We start from the raw sequence: 17500 nt of genomic DNA, 5'->3' as shown, positions 1-17500 counted from the left end.
TGACCGTCACGGTCCTCTGCGCAGAGACACACGGGGGGAAACGCGGATTACCACGAGAGATCACCCAATCTAAAGACCCAAAGGTTATATCATGGGAATTTAGCTGACGCTTTTATCCAAAGCGACATACATTTGATTAGACCATCCCCCCTGGAGCGATGTGGCGTTGAGGGCCTTGCTCAAGGGCCCAGCAGCAGTGCGGATCTTATTGTGGTTACACCGGGGCTTGAATCACCGCCCTTCCGGGTCTCAGTCACGTACTTCACACTATGCTACAGGCTGTGTTTAGACTAATTAAATCTTCAATGTTTCCCAATCTTAGCACAGCTGAACTATCATTGACTAGCACACTACAATTTTCAACATACTCTGTCCCATGTAGGAATGACAAGAGCTGGTCAGCGAGACAAAGCCCAAGGGAACGGGTAATGTGATTATCTATTGAACTTTTCTACCTCCCTGCCGATGCTCTCGTCCACCTCCACTTGCCCGGAGAGGAGTCTGATATTTCCTTAGGCTCTTGTCTCAAGAAGTCACTTCTAATGCCGGAAATATGACTTAAAGCAACTAAACTGCAAAATAAAGGCATTTTTAAGCTCTTCCGTACCTTTAGTGGGAATCAAAATGAAATGTAAAACCTCAAGGGCAGAGAGCTTTCCTGTATCCAGACTGAAATGCTCTGCTGTCTCGCCGTTACAGTGGACTTCAAAATTATTCACACCTCTCCATAAACTGAGCTCACCAATTCCATACAGAAGACAACTGGGTTGTGTTAAGGACATACAGGAAACAAGGGTGTGGATAATTGTGACAGCATTTGTGACAGCATGAATGTGCAGCTGACAAATCTGCAGAAATTGCGTGACACAATTATGTCAACATGGAACAGAATCTCAAAGAAAAGTTTAACATCTTGTGGAATCCATGCCACGAAGAATTGAGGCTGTTTTGAGAGCAAAGGGAGGCTCTACCCAGTATTAGTATAGTGTTCCCAAGTGCTCAGTGAGTGTATATTGAGTGTACAATATAGCTCATTATCTACATTGCTTATTTTAAGCAGCCTTTTTTGGATAATTTTATGCTTTGCTTGTCTTTTATGCTTTTGCTTGCAAGGCATATGGATAATTGTGATTAACAGTTTTAAACTCAATACTAGGCCTCAAAAAGTATTCTTGGAGCAACTATCCTGGAGCAATTCAGCCACATAGATTATGGAAGGATATTATTTAGTACATTTGCCGTTGAAACACATGGTGACACCTACCACCCCCCATTTTTTCCAACTTTTTGTAAGACTGTTCAATACAGACAGCGCTAAGAATGCTGAAATGGGCCCTGAAGTTTTTAAGACTTTGATTGTTGCTGGTCCAGTTACGGAACAACAATAACATTTCAAATTAGCTTGTTTTATTGCTTAATAAAAACTGAAGGGCTCTTTGGTGAGGACTTTTGCTTAAATGAAGGCAAAGAACGGCACATACATTCACTAAACTGCAGTTTAAGTACACTTTAAGTGGTGCTTTTACGGCTGCATTCCTGGATATAAAAAGGTGTTGTCTCCAGCTGCAGTTTTAGGCCTTCATCTGCCTGCCCATTCAGCTGAGATATGCAAAGACGACGTCAAATCCAGGAAGCCATTTCGAGTCACATACAGTGTAATAAACCAATCACGCTCCGCACTTTAATCAAGCTCTGTGTCGGGGAGTTTTTCCACCTCTAATTTTCCTTTAACAGAGCTTGTCCTTGTGCCCTTTTTAAGCAGGTTTTTTTAACCATGCCAGCAAAAGAACAGAAATAGAATGCCTGGCCAAATGAGACGCAGTTGGCTCTGAGGCAGAGGGAATAGGTGTGGCGGGTGGGTTTTGGGCACGTTCGGGGGCACGTGTGTGGTGTGTATCCCTGCAGCGTCTGCACCTGTCTGGGGCGGGAGGCTCAATCTGGCCTGGGGATTAATGCCAGGCCCAGGCCCAGGCCTGAAGCACAACGCCGCCCCCCCGGGCTCCTGGACCACTGACCCACACACAGAAAGCGGGTCAGAGGGACGCTACCTCATCAGCCGTTCTGCTGGCGCTGTCGCTTTTCCGAAAGCGGCCCCTAACGTCCCCCCGGACGTTTTCCCCTGCGCCAGCACTTCCTGCGTCTGAGTGCCACGGCGAGGCAGCCAGCGCAGCATTTCATCTCCACTAAAAGCAGGCGATAAATCTCGGGCCTGTGACACTACAACGCACCTACAGAAGAGGAGGACTGGGCACACTCGCGTAGGAAGCAGTCAACAAAAAGCCTGAAAAACAAAATCTTTTTTTTTTTTTTTAACCACCCTGAAAACTACTTGTGTCACCTTCATTCTAACTGAACAAAATCTTGGGATCTCTGGTGGCGTATCCAGGGAAAGATCTGGAGCAGCAATGTGTGCTTGGGCGTAGCTTTGCTGAGGGAGGGAGAGCTGGGGGGCAGCAGGTCTCTGCCTGGTCTCTGGTGGGTGGAGCTCCTGCAGCCTGTGTGCGTGAAGTGTGCGTGCAGCGTGCGTGCAGCGTGCGTGCAGTGTGTGTGCAGTGTGCGTGCAGTGTGCGTGCAGTGTGCGTGCAGTGTGTGTGCAGTGTGTGTGCAGTGTGCGTGCAGTGTGCGTGCAGTGTGCGTGCAGTGTGCGTGCAGCGTGTGTGCAGTGTGCGTGCAGTGTGCGTGCAGTGTGCGTGCAGTGTGTGTGAAGTGTGTGTGCAGTGTGCCTGCAGTGTGCGTGCAGCGTGCGTGCAGTGTGTGTGCAGTGTGCGTGCAGTGTGTGTGCAGTGTGCGTGAAGTGTGCGTGAAGTGTGCGTGCAGTGTGTGTGAAGTGTACGTGAAGTGTGCGGGAAGGGGACGGCAGATTGAGGAGAAGCAGCGGCTAGCAGAACATTCTGGAGGAAGTGCGCACTGCATACTACAGTTTTCCTGACCCAACGGAGGACACTGCAGCCCTGTGAAATGGCCTCACCACTCCTGGGCATTTCAAATTGGGAAATAAAAAATGAGGTAAAAAAAATAAATAAATAGATTAACCAGATCTTATTTTGCATTGCACCATTCAAAACTGGCAACGGTCACATGTCTCATTCTGTAAATTACAACCTCAAGTGTACAGAAAGCTCTGAAATAAAATTCATAAGGTGGATTGGGCACTTGTTTCTATAGTGCAAAACCAAAACTGCGATAGGTTTTAAAACCGATACTCAACCACGATCGCGAGTCTGGAGAAAGGCTTTTGTACATCCTCGGTATAATGACTGTCTTTAATATCCTTACAGGAAGCCACACTATGTACTGATGCTCCGGTCAGCATATGCTATGGCCATTGTGTTTGGTTATGTTATTGGCCTCACCTTTCATTGCTTTAAACCACCAAAGGGACTCTGGATGAAAACTAGTTTTTATCGACAGTGTTGCCATTTTTACCATTCATAATGAACTCCAAAATCATACAAATTAAATAAACAAGCAGACTCATTAAATCTGGCTAAGGGGCCTCCCTGTGTGTTCTGCAGGCGGTGGAGGAAGAGCTGAAATGTGCTTTGGAAGCGGGACACAGAGCAGAGCAGTGAAAGGCGGGCCCAGTCTGTCCCGGGAGAGCTGCCGGCCGGCGGGCGATCGGACGCGGCCGACGCAGCTGCGCGCCACACAGTCGAGCCCATTCATTGGCTCGGAGCGCCGCGTTGTTTCAGCACATACGCCACGCGCTCCAAAACCTGTCCCCGGCACGGCTGGGCAGCCGGCACCACGCTCCGCCGTCTTGAAGGGCATAAAGAGGGGGCTTCTGAATCATTTCCCTGGATGAGGGGCTTGTGTTCCAACAGCCGTGCCCAGAGGGGCACTCAAAGAGACACAGAGCTGTGCCCCCCCCCAGCCCCAGGCTCACCCCGTCTGGGGGCTCTGCGCCTTAAACGCTCTGATCGCAGCGTTCAGTGCAATCGCTCGGCCTCCGAGCGATTCTCGCTCCTCCAATGACACAGTATCGTCCTCTGAGGGGCTTGCAGAAGCAGCATGTTTTGGGATTTGCTGAACGCCCCAAAGCTTTGGAAGAAAAACGGTGGAAAAAAAGCAAAAACAAACATTTCTTTCAAAAAATTCCACAGCTTGCATTGTGCCTTTTGTGAACGTTCTCAAATGTAGGCAATCAAGGAAGCGCTTGCGCCGAGTGGAGGAGCCAAAAACACGGAGCCAATTCCGGTCCAGCGAGAGACGTGCGGGACGCGACAGCTACGCGCGCCAGGGTCTTCTGCCTTCCCGCCTCCCGCTCTCTCCGACGCGGCGGGGAAAAGCGGCTTCATGTCCGGGAGCGCGGGAGGGTCCCTCCAGACGACCGCTCGCTCGCGAGAAGGCATCGTCTCCTCCGCTCCTGCTTCACGGCGCTCAACACGCCTTCTCCACGGCCCGGTGAACTCTGGGAAGCCCCTTTGAGACTGCGGGAGGTCTCCGCCATTCGTCACTGTCCTCTCAGTCTACAGGTACTCCCCTTGATCTCAGTCCCTCTCCTGTCAGGACGCGGCGAGGAGAGGAGAGTTGACGAGAGCAACGCAGGGGGAGAGTTACCGTACAACTGCGGGAGGCCAACCCGGCATGAAATATTTAACTATTGAAAGTGACAACATTGAAAAACAATCCCATTTTTACAATTATTTTTCCAGAGCAGTGCGGAGGTATTTCAAGGGCTGTAGAACTGGTAGAGAGGCCCTGGGCTAATTAGATGACTGTACAATCGGCAGCTGTAATAAAACAGTAAGCCTATGTTTTGTGCAGCTGCAGTTAGGAGAGAGAGGGCATTGTGCTTCCTGGTGGACCATTACTAATTACCAAATGCTTAGTTGTGTTCAAAGCCTTCCCCTGGACACAACCTTTAAAGATGCCCTCATTAGAAAGCTTGTTTGAATACCTGCACAGTACCATAGATTCTGTACCATAACCCAGCAAATAAATTACCATCTACCAATGCACATTACTTGTGTCATAATGGCTATGCATGTCACTCCACATAAGAGTACCTGCCAATCAGAACGAGTATCAGGATTAAGTTCATAAAAAAGGTCAACCTGACATCCCAGCCAGCATAGTGCCACTGGGTAGGGTCTGTTCTGTGCTCCTTGTGGACCTTAAATTACAGAATAAAATGACATATTACCAGTGTCAAACTAGGCAATTACATTGCATTTACTTGAACAAGTCAGGTAGTGAGAACTTTAAGAAGGTGCTAGGGTAACTGAGTGACTCTGGGAAATTATAGACTGAAGCAGCTTTGCAGCCGCACAGCTACACCGAGGCTTTATTAAGGGAGGAAGCAGACTTTAGATCTCGTGGGGTGCTTTGGCAAGGTGACATACTGTGTAGCAACAACGGCTTAGCTTCAGCTCCTGAAAGTTTTATGCTCGAGAACAAATGGCATGAAATTAAGCTTCTAAATTGTGGCTGACCAAATTCATACCCTGGCAGGGCAAACGGTGTCTGGTGGAAAAGATGGAAATAACAGCAAGCTGGGCCTCCTCTCACAAGAACAGGGGAAAAAGTTGTGTGGCAACGGTGGGGGAGGTGGAGAAGACACCGTCGGCTACGAGGAAACATGGCCGTTTCGTTTATTAAACCTGCGAAAACAGCTTGCTGGCGTGGACCACATGTAAGAAGAGAAGCAAGCAAAGCAAACCGCAGAGAGACGGACACACAGTTCAGACGGGAACTACAGAACAGAACCACGTGGAGAATTGCAGAAGTCGTGCGCAACTAAAGAACACAAAACCCTGGGACACTACCCAGAATCCAGGCAGGAAGATGGGGGAAACCGTCAGAGTGAAAGCTGAATAAAGGCCAGAGGAATACAGGACACGGGGAAACGAGGTAAAACCAGGCAAAAACTGCACTGTGCGCAGCAGGAAATCCTTCAGGATGTACACACTCAAAAATACAGTGACAGAGGAGGTCCATTTTTGTTCTTCATGGATCAAATTCCCCAAATGAACCCTGAGAGTACAGTAATGTTCTCTTTGGGTACAAATGAGTATGTTTACCGAGCAAAAAAAGGTACAATATAATGATACGGGCAAGGGGTACAATTTTATATACCTACAGTACTGTGGAAAAGTTTTAGGCAGGTGTTAAAAAATGCTGTAAAATAAGAATGCTTTCAAAAAAAGAAATGTTAATCATTTATTTTTATCAATTAACGAAATGCTTGAACAGAAGTAAATGAGCAGAAGAAAAAACTAAATCAAATCAATATTTGGTGTGACCACCCTTTTGCCTTCAAAAGATTCTTCCAGGTATACTTGCACACAGTTTTCGTAGGAACTCGGCAGGTAGGTTGTTCCAAACGTCTTGAACTAGCCACAGTTCTTCTGTGGATTTAGGCAGCCTCACATGCTTCTGTCTCTTCATGTAATCCAGGCAGACTCGATGATGTTGAGATCAGGGCTCTGTGGGAGCCATACCATCACTTCCAGGACTCCTTGTTCTTCTTTGTGCTGAAGGTAGTTCTTAATGATATTGGCTGTATGTTTGGGGTCGTTGTCCTGCTGTAGAATAAATTTGGGGCCAATCAGATGCCTCTCTGATGGTATTGCATGATGGATAAATATCTGCCTGTACTTCTCAGCATTGAGGAGACCATTAATTCTTAGCAAATCCCCAACTCAATTTGCAGAAATGCAGCCCCAAACAAGTTGAGTCGCTTGGCCTTGTTTCCACGTCGGAGGTATGGCTTTTTGGCCGCAATTCTTCCATGAAGACCAGTTCTGACCAGACTTCTCTGCACAGCAGATGGGTGTACCTGGGTCCCACTGGTTTCTGCCAATCCTGAGCTGATGGCACTGCTGGACGTCCTCCGATTGCGAAGGGAAGTAAGCATGATGTGTCTCATCTGCCGACCAAGTTTCCTTGGCCGACCACAGCGTGATTGTGTTTCAACCTACATATTAAATTGATGATCATTAGCTCCTGTTTGGTATAATTGGTTAATCACACACCTGACAATATGCCTACAAAATGCCTGACTTGTACCTAGAAGAATTGATGCTGGTTTGAAGGCAAAGGGTGGTCACACCAAATATTGATTTGATTTCGATTTTTCTTCTGTTCACTCCCTTTGCATTTTGTTAATTGATGAAAAAATTAAATGAACAATTAACATTTATATTTTTGAAAGCATTCTTACTTCACAGCATTTTTTCACACCTGCCTAAAACTTTTGCACAGTACCGTATATGGTACCGCCCCAGAGACAAGCATTTGTTCCTTTTCGGACCCTTTTTGTGCCTTTATGTCTCAGCACGCAGGGAGTGGGAGTTAAAAACACAGGAAGTAAAGCAGTGGGGAGTGCGGTCACCTGGTGGGCGCTCAGGTTCTGGGGAGGCAGGGACAGGGGCGTTTGGGCCGAGGGCGGGGCCGGGGCCTTGCCGTCGGGCTGCGGCGGCTGCGTGGGGTGCTTGTTCTCCGCCGGCTGCGTCTGCGTCTGCGCCTTGATCTCCGGCGGCTCCTGCTTCACCAGCAGGTCCTTCCTCAGCTGCTCCACCACCTTCTTCTGGAAGACGAGGGAGAGAGGAGGATGAGTTACGGCTGATACACTACATTACTGCTGCTGCTGCTGCTGCTGCTGCTACAACTACTGCTACTGCTGCTGCTGCTGCTACAACTACTGCTACTGCTGCTGCTGCTGCTACTGCTGCTACTGCTGCTGCTGCTGCTACAACTACTGCTACTGCTGCTGCTGCTGCTACAACTACTGCTGCTGCTGCTGCTGCTGCTACTACTACTGCTACTACTGCTTCTACTACTACTACTACTGCAACTACGGTCTCAGGTCCTTCCTCAGCTGCTCCAACACCTTCTTCTGGAAGAGGAGGGAGAGAGGAGGATGAGTTACGGCTGTTACACTACATTACTACTGCTACTGCTGCTACTGCTGCTGCTGCTGCTGCTGCTACTACTACTATTATTGCTGCTGCTGCTACTGCTACTACTACTATTATTGCTGCTGCTGCTACTGCTACTACTACTATTATTGCTGCTGCTGCTGCAACAAACTACAACAACTAGTACTACTACTACCGCACCTGGAAAGAGCAAGGTTTTGTTCAGCCCCTGACTAAACGTCATCAACTATCATTCCTGCCCAGAGCCATGAAGCTTCTTTATAAGTGAAACATTTTAAAGGACATTTTGCATGTGTATTTCGCACTGTGTACAGAAAACATCAGAATTCATATATTATATGCCATGATGTTTCTTTTAATAAACTTTATAACACAATTAATTACACATGCGGTCCACCCACCACTCGCTCGTAATGCAGAACACTTTGCACAACAAATCGAACACAAAGCTCTGCACTACGGAGGGCAGCGCTTATGAGAAATGTCATCTTTGGAACAGATTACTGGAGACATTGTTGAGCACATTAATCCAGGATTCACAAGAGAAACTGTTCAACAAAAGCTAATAACTATTAGAATGCATTGATTAAAGAGCAACCGGTCCATTATATACAAACAAACAAGAAAATGCAAAGCACCATATAACAAAGACATTTATATAGAAAATGGCTCCATTGTGTGCAGTCCTTGCAACACAAAGCATAAAAACTACTATTATTTGTCGACAGCTGAGAGAGCAGAGGGTGCAATTAACAAATCAACAAATGACAAAAAGAAAAATGAATTAAACGAATGTATGCATACATTTTAAAACTTTGAGTGATTGGAGAGGAATGTGCTCCACGAATTCCCCCTGGTAGGGTGGGGCGTACACTCACTTATGCTTCAGAGGAAACATCAAAGGCCTCACACTGAGCGTAACCTAGCAACCTGACAAATGTCACCTTCACATTCCGCTACTACTCGCTATTACTGCCATTACAATTTAAATGAATACAAGGTAACCTTGAGGGCCAAAACAAATAAATAAATAAACTGGGTAGGGGGGGGACAACAACAACATCATAAGCTTTTCCTGATTCCCCTCTAGTAAATAATCAGGTCCCTGGCCATGAGAACTCAAAAGGCTTTGCATCCCCTAGTTATACTAGAGGACACTTTATTAAACTCTGCCATGAGCACAGAAAAAATTTGCAATGTCTTTCTCATTAAACCAGTCCTCTAATCCAGGTATTGTGGAAAGTCCGATAGCAGCATCACAATTTACCGAGAATGCTACATTGCATAATTTTATAAGGTCATGAGAAGATTTTAAAAGATGTCAAAAGAGGGGAGGCTATTCTGGAATAATTGCAAATGTGAAAATGTCCAGCTGTGACATTTTTCAGGAAGAAAAGCACTGTGGGGAACAGCTGGGTTACAGAAAGATATTCTTGGGAGATAAAACAGGTAGAACTAAATGGGATTCTTGGCATTTTGCAAAGAACAATATTCGCAATGAACAACATCCTTGATGTGATACAAAAGTTAACAGCCCCGACAGAGAACCACCTTCAGCTATCAGCAAGGTCAAGCCATCACACACATACATCCGCGCAAACACACACACACACACGAAGGGCATGTAGCCACAAATAGAAGCGCAAATATCGCCGAAATTATACAAAAACCGTGAGAATGTACGGTGCAAGCTTGTCAGACATTGTTGCACAGTTGAAATAACCTGGAACGCGACTGTAACATTTGACTTAAACGCCCTTTAATAAATGCACAACAACGCAGGAGAGGCAGAATCCCAGCCACAGTTGGGCAGGAGTTGGCGTGGGGGAGGGGAGTATGGTGGAGGAGAAAACGGAGAAAACAGCACCTGCCTCCGTAAATAGTCTATGTTGGAGGCCTTAAAGGAAAAAAGCAATTACCAAGCACAAAAGCGACGATGGAGCCCCTTTCTCCCCTTCCAAAGCCGACGAAAAATAACATCCACGCTGCAAGCATCCGGAGAAGAAAAAAAAAAAAGACAAGCTAGCTAGCTTATTTTGTTGAACAAAAAGTCCAGTGGAATATTTCTGTAGATAGTAAAAGGGATGTGGGGAGGGGTACTGGGCAGCGCGGCCACGGCCATCTGGCTACACAAGAGAATCCACCAATCACAAGTAGCTGTGTGAGAGTGAGGGATAAGCATCGCTACCCCTGTGGGGCTGAACGTGGAGGAAAATACAACTGGAGAGTGAGCGCCGGGAAGGGCGAACTAAAAACCATCCGCAACGGAATTCGGTGATGTACTTGATGTAGCCTACCCTACCTATAGTACTACCTACCCTCCCCCTGCAATTTCTTTCAGAAGCTGAGCGTTTCGCGTTCGGCGGTTCAATCTATAAAGAGTGATACAGGACGAATTTTATGGATTAACATTAACCTCTTATTAACAGACGCATAAGAGTCACCGCAAAACCGCTTTTTGATTTCTACGAACCAAGCCTACCAATTTTAGCTTTGTGGTTTGTAATGAAATTGAAGAAATTTGTGTGGGAGAATTGCCTGGGGGACAACAGTTGTTTTTTTACATGGAAGCCAAACACTGCCTTCCATCCTCTCACAGAAAAGGGCACTGAACGCTTGTCAGACTTATAGTTATGGCGACGTAAACATCTCAGTCCAAAGGCGTTACATGTTATGATGAACTCTTTCAACAAGTAGCCTACACCATTTAAAACATATCACATTCGCATAATGCTTTCCACTACAAACTGAATTTTAATAAAATCGTGCCGTGCGTGGTTAAAATGCTTCGTTATTTATGTTTAAAACACAATCAAAATGAGAAAATAATTACCAATGCATTACGTGTAGGCTAAAACCCATATATAAACAGCTTATTCACAGAATGATGGGCCATAGTGGCGGACAATATCGGATATGAATCACTTTTGATGTACTATTGTTGCGAATGCTATCCCGACTGTTCAGTTTCGCTGTTCAGGCTATTTTACGGAATTCGGCACTCATATTTAACTTAGCCCCGTTTCTCGAGTTCAAAACGATTCATTCTATTAGTTTTCCCAAGTTATGACCCAACAGATATCCAATGAAAATATATAATGGCACGAAAGTAGCCCAAATGACGGGTAGGATATTTCGTTAAAGACGTGGCTGGTCGTAGTTACATTTGATTTCAAATGCCCGGAAAAAACATTCAGGGACTATTTAGTTTCACGACCTCATCCTTTGTTCAGAGCATTTTCTGTTTTACTGACAGAATTAAGCCATGGAATCCACTACATGTCTGAATGCACATCAATATTCCGTTCGTGGGTAAAAATACACACGCTCCTGGTGTTGAAACTGTACAAATTATACTCTGGCTGACGGCTCTAAAGTTTGAGATGGCAGACAGGTGTTTTTCACCAGGAGCTCAAAAACGTCAACACTAGTCTGTCTACAAATGAAACAGCTCCTCATTTTTATCCTGCCGCATGCGCAAAGCGAAGCACAACGTGTTGGCCTTTAGATTGTAATGAAGCTTTGTTGTGCAGATACAGCTCCGAAAATTCAGACAATGAATAGGAGGCCAGAAATAGAATGCAGAAATGGCAGAGAGACAAACAGACACATAGACACCCACACACAGGCACTTACCTTATAAATGGTAAATGGTTGGCATTTATATAGCGCCTTTATCCAAAGCGCTGTACAATTGATGCTTCTCATTCACCCATTCATACACACTCACACACCAATGGCGATTGGCTGCCATGCAAGGCAACGACCAGCTCGTCAGGAGCATTTGGGGGTTAGGTGTCTTGCTCAGGGACACTTCGACACAGCCCGGGCGGGGGATCGAACCGGCAACCGTCCGACTGCCAGACAACTGCTCTTACTGCCTGAGCCATTCAGACAATGCATAGGAGGCCAGAAATAGAATGCAGAAATGGCAGAGAGACAAACAGACACATAGACACCCACACACAGGCACTTACCTTATATGACACACGTACACATACAGGCTCACAGTAGGGGGTACTGTTTAGTTTGGCACCACACTCTATTAATTGCTGAATTACAAAAACAATAATGCATTATGGAAACCGGTTTATTTCCAAGGCCACCTGCTTCCTCTCGACTGATAAACTCCTCACATCCCAAGCACACAAGCGTGCAGATATTACCAGGGAGATAGCATCTTACTCATTTATCAACAAGAGGCCTCAAAATGGCATCAGGCCAGTATTGACCCACAGGGGTTGCCATTTTAACAGTCAAGGTACTGAAAATGAGCTTGGCATGTCGGCAACACTCAGAAGCCCTTTTTTCACCCACTTTTCATGTAAAATCTACATGCAGTAAACTCTAATACACATGACATTTCCACCCAGAGGAAACCTGAATCCCGACTCCGCGGGTCGGAAAAGCCCAGAGGCGCGGATTCAAACTAGGGCCGCTTTCAGCTCTACTCCAGCCTGGGAAATTACTGTGGTAAAGTGCTGTTCAGCTTCACCCAGCCACTAGGCCAACATTTCTGCCTTGCCTGAAAACAAAAGAGCGGACCAAAATTATACAGTCAGCTAATCCTCTTACGAGGTCAGAGAGTGGATCAAACAGTGGGATGCAAAAAGGGGGGGGGGGCGGAATCACAACAGACAGACGGGCCCGGCCCCTCCCCATAGAGAGCGGCTAGCGGAAATGCTACATTTGCTGCAGGAAAACGGTTTGTTGATGGCGTTGGGGTGTTAACCATTTCCCTGGTTCTCCTTTTTCACCAGTTTGCTCAGAAATAGTTTTTGTACTACGCAACAAAGCACTGTATCAAGATGAGTAGGCCCTATGAAACAATAACATACTTTTTTTTCTTTCTTTCTTTCTTTTTTGTTGGGGGGGCTTTACTATTTTGATGCATATCTTTGTAAAATATAGCTGCATCCTTTGCAAATGAATAAAAAAAAACCTAAAACAATTCCAGACCAACCACTAGTCCAACCAAACCACTGTTCCATACAAAGGTATGGTCAAACTCGTATAACGGTTATACTAGGAATGTGTGTGTGTGTCTGTGTGTGTGTAGGGTGTGTGTGTGTGTGTGTGTTAAGGGTGTGTGTGCATGCGCGTGCGTGTGTGTAGGGTGTGTGTGCGTGTGTGCGTGCGTGTGCGTGCGTGTGTGTGCATGCGCGTGTGTGCATGCGCGTGCATGCGTGTGTGTGCATGTGCGTGCGTGTGTGCATGCGTGCGCGTGCATGCGTGTGTGTGTGCGTGCACGCGCGTGCGTGCGTGCGTGCGTGCGTGCGGTCTTCAGAGCTTGGTGATGGGGATGAGACAGCCTTGGGGAGTATACTGCCTGAGGGCTAACCTTGAGCAGAAACACTCACAGCTGTTTTGCCCGTCACATTGTACAAAGCCCCAGGATCGGCTCGTAATCCCTTCGCACTTGCTCAGTGCTTAGAGGACAGGAGGAGGGTGATGCAATATAAATTTGAACATCCATTAAAAAAAGTAAAGATTCACAGCACCTCAGTGCAGGGCTTGTTTGCGGAGGAAAAAAAATAAAATAAAAATAAAACCTTCAGATGGAACAGTATTATGCCATGTTAAAGGTTGTGTGTAAGTACTTAAAAAAAAGGGGAGGAAAAAAAGGAAAAAGGTTGAAGATTTTTGTTAAAATCGGCTATGCTTTCCAAAAGGGTTTTTATTCAGCTGGTTTCCTTTGTACCAAGCTTACATCAGGGGCCATCAGAGGAACAATATGTCCAATCCATCACACTTTGGCATAGTCCCCCTTACAGTAATCACCACTTGTTGTAACTCAGCTCCCACCCACAATATAAAAAAGAACACATTTTCTAGTCGCAGGGCCAGTTGAACTTTGTGAGCTGTCGTGTTTGGGGACTTTGGGCTGGGTAAGGTGCGTGGATACTTCTGGAATCTCAACCCATCTCAGCCACACTAACCAGGAGAGAATCCAGACTTACAGGTCCCATATTGTGGAAAAGGACATTTCCCTTGTTATGTCGACTACAAAGAAGTTGAAGGTGCTATAAAACACTGAAATTATCGGAACGCACAGTCCCCAAAGAAATCCACACAATCTATATTAAGAAACTAATGTGACAATTAATGTAATGTGACATCACAACAATATGCTAATTTGCTTCCGCACGACCCACCTTGTAGCCGAAGCTAACCAGCCAATCAGAACAGAGGTTCATTGACAATAATACACAGTCACTAGAACAGCTCATGAGAGGTGCTGGAGAATGGACAGTAAACACACAAATGTCTTCTTACTGATAGCAGGACCTAAAACAAAACACTGGAAAGGTGGGACCTTTAACTGGGACCTTTTAGTTCGGAGGGAGCCGGGAGTGTTTTAGTGCTCTTCAGACAGCCCTCTGACTCATTTAGCACCTCCCTCTGGTGGTCCTAGACAATGGCCTTCCCCACTGCACTGTTATGGGACAGCTGGTGCTATTATGCGGATATCTCCTGGATGACACTCTTGAGACGGAGTAGGCAGCATACCGCCTTACTCCGCAAATTTTTTTGCTTTGCCCTGGGTAATGCCACACATCCACGTCTTTGGACATTATTACGCTCATCATATTAATGTGATGTTTGCAAAAATTATAGGGGAGGTTCAGGAGTCGTCAACGACATATAGGCCTACAGTACATAAATCTGGAAAGGAAATTAAACCAATGAAGCCATGCCAATACCCCGCCTCCTCCCATTCCTTCCAACCACCCACCTAAACACCCACTCCTGCCCAAGCCATGTAAAACTGATCCACTCTTCCACAGATCCACAGATTCAAAGCCAGACATGAACACTGATATGCGAGACAAGAACCAAGCCACTTCATGAGTTCTCATTATGTCTTCAGCATTCCGCAACAAATTACTTAAGATGAACTATGTTATGTTCTAATTCCAAAATGGACCTCTGGCTTAGCCCTCAAATTACAACATGTGATGCCTCTTAGCCCCAGGGTAACTTTTATCCCTCCTCTTCTTATTCTTCTGCTTGGTGACAAAAACATCTCATCTTTAAGTGGAGCTTTGATCTCCTGACCTACCACACTTCCCATGATGCAATGCAGTTCTTCCCCTCAGAGAGCACGTACAAGGAAACCCTCTCAGCTGCCATGTCCAGAACACTAACCCTTAAAACAAATGCACCCAAATGCATACCAGAGAAAAAATACCCGTCAGGTCACTTAACTCCACTTACCATTCTACATGTGAAAATGTCAATCACTTTAAGTCTAACAAATCTCCTTAATGTTAGGTTCAACATTTACTACTACTATTTAGAGGTCCTGGACTCACGTTTAATGCTTGAGGGTCATTCTCTTCATGTCACTCATTTTGCAGTTCAGACCGACAAGCCTCAGCGTGAATATTATTCACAATTCTCCTCTTCAAAGAGATTATTTTAAACATCCAGAATCATTAGCAGCACTTTTCTGCCAGAGAAGGGATTAATTTACCAACAAGTCATATGTACAGTACGGCCTCCTCCAAATATAAACTACCGCCATCGTTCACCTACTTCCCTGCCAACCTCAAAGCCCTAACCTGGGAAGTGTGCGACTAACCTGCTTTCCGCAGGCCATCACTTTGCCAGCTAGGAGTGCCTGGGCACTTGATGGAGGCAGCACAACGAGAGAACAGTTTATTATTCTCGTTAATTCAGTGCATTAACCTTTCAGCGAACCCAAGGACAATCCATTGTGCTCCACACTGCCGGCCTTTGATAAGAGCGAGCCGAGCTTGGGCCTTTAGAGCACCTCTCCCGTTTAAACGCTGCTATGCAGATCGAGTCCGAGCAAACACGCAACGCCCTCTCAAAACAAAAGGCAGAGGCTCTGTAAAGGTGAACATACGAGACCTGGGGAGGGTACAGATGTGTACACCTGAAGGGGAGCAGGTCCTACCCATCAGCAGCAGCTCCAGAGTCATGCCTGCGTCTTGCAGTAGTCCCGGGGCATGATTCTCTCTGGCCAGGCCTTCTGGCAGAACTTCAATTGATGCAGATGGGGTGAGGCTTGACTTGAACGAGCTGTCGCAGCACAACCCAGTCCTATCTGACGGCTAACCGACTTGAAGGATGACCGAAAGTAAGCTTTGATCTCCGTTTTACAGACAAACGACAGAAAGGCTGTTGCTGGCACGACGAGGAGAGAGGTAGAAATGAGTCGGGGACAGGAACACAAAGCCAGCAGTGCTTCCTCTGCGCTCAGCGTGCGACTGTGTTCGAAATGTGATTCTACTCAACTGAATCTAATCTCCAACTGAACTGCACATGACCTTGGCCACGGAGCCAACGCTTGTACTGTATGAGAGGTATAACAAGTCCGCAGGAAGAGATGTTCGGGAGAGCATTCATTCGGTTCATTCTCTCCAACTGTCAGACTGCGTCAAAAACAGAATAATGCAAAATTACTCAGGCAACCATGGGTTTATGAATGGCTTCCTACCCTTTTAAGATTGAAGGAATTGTAAGACTGAGATTAGCAACCACCCTGAAGGATATCGCAGCAGGGTTGAGAAAAAGTTTGATGGTGACAGAGCATAGGAGAATGAGGCCTTTTTTTTGTGACTCGAAAATGTAAATAGTGTTGTGAAAAACTATTTGCCCCCTTCCTGATTTCCTCTATTACTGCATATTTGTCACACTTTATGGTTTCAGATCTTTAGATAGTGTAATATTATACAAAGGGAAAATTAGTGAACACATTTTACAATTATTATTCATTTAATGAAATAACACCCATATCACCCAGTTACTCCATCAACCAATTAACCACATTTAATAGATAATTTGATTCAGCCAATTGAACACAGCCAGGTTTGATTGCAGGCAACCATGTTCAATCTAATTGAACCATGCTACAGAGTGAAGTAGTTACCACAAAGCTTCTAGAAGCACACTATGCCACGATCAAAGGGAATTCCAGAAGATGGGGGGAGGGTAATGTTCTATGGACAATTTTGCATTAAGGTACCGTGAATTCTGTTCTGTACCAGCATGCTCCTCTGTCTGTGAGCTGAAGCTGAAGTGTAATTGGGTTATGGAGCAAGACAATGATCGAAAACACAAAAGTAAATCCACATCTGAATGGCTGAAAATACCAAAAAAAAATCAAGTTTTAGAGTGGCCTAGTCAATGTCCTGACGTGAACCTAGTAGAGATAATGTGTCATCACATGAAATGAACAGCTCGAAAAACTACCAATTTGTCTGAGTTAAAGCAGTTTTGCAAAGAACATCTCCACAGCGATGTGAAAGACTGATATCAAATTATAGGTGTCTGGTGGCAAAAAGTAGATATGGGTGTCTGATTACTTTCTTCATTGAATAAATGAAATAATTGAATATATATATATATGGCACTGCTGCCACACAATTGGCTGATTAGATAATCGCATGAATAAGTAGGTGTAATAAACTAAAAATGTTCCTAATAAAGTGCTCGGTGAGTGTACATTAATAAATCACTCGGTACTCAAAGCTAAATGTCAAGATATATTGGTTAATAATCTGGTGATAGCAATAAAATGATTTCATAACAAAAGAGAAAGGTAAAAAGGGTAATTTTCCTGCTTAGAAAAGTACATCGACCTGTCA

At 45.6% G+C, this 17500-nt stretch overlaps 1 protein-coding gene across 5 annotated transcripts in view; it reads right to left on the bottom strand.

Annotated features, from left to right (window-relative positions):
• Positions 1-17500, bottom strand: part of LOC133130694 (PHD finger protein 21A-like) — an 80912-nt gene that overhangs the window by 12996 nt on the left and 50416 nt on the right. For all 5 annotated transcript variants that reach the window (XM_061245467.1, XM_061245465.1, XM_061245466.1 and 2 more), the window contains 2 exons: positions 7337-7531; positions 1-16 (listed from right to left, as the gene is read on the bottom strand). The exon at positions 1-16 is cut by the window's left edge and continues 242 nt beyond it. In XM_061245467.1, the coding sequence (XP_061101451.1) occupies positions 1-16; positions 7337-7531 (211 nt within the window). The remainder of the gene's footprint in view (positions 17-7336; positions 7532-17500) is intronic.

This window comes from Conger conger, chromosome 6, assembly GCF_963514075.1.
Source record: "Conger conger chromosome 6, fConCon1.1, whole genome shotgun sequence".
NCBI lineage: Eukaryota > Metazoa > Chordata > Actinopteri > Anguilliformes > Congridae > Conger > Conger conger.
Note: the sequence above shows the minus strand (reverse complement) of the source record. Positions and strands in the feature narration are given on the sequence as shown.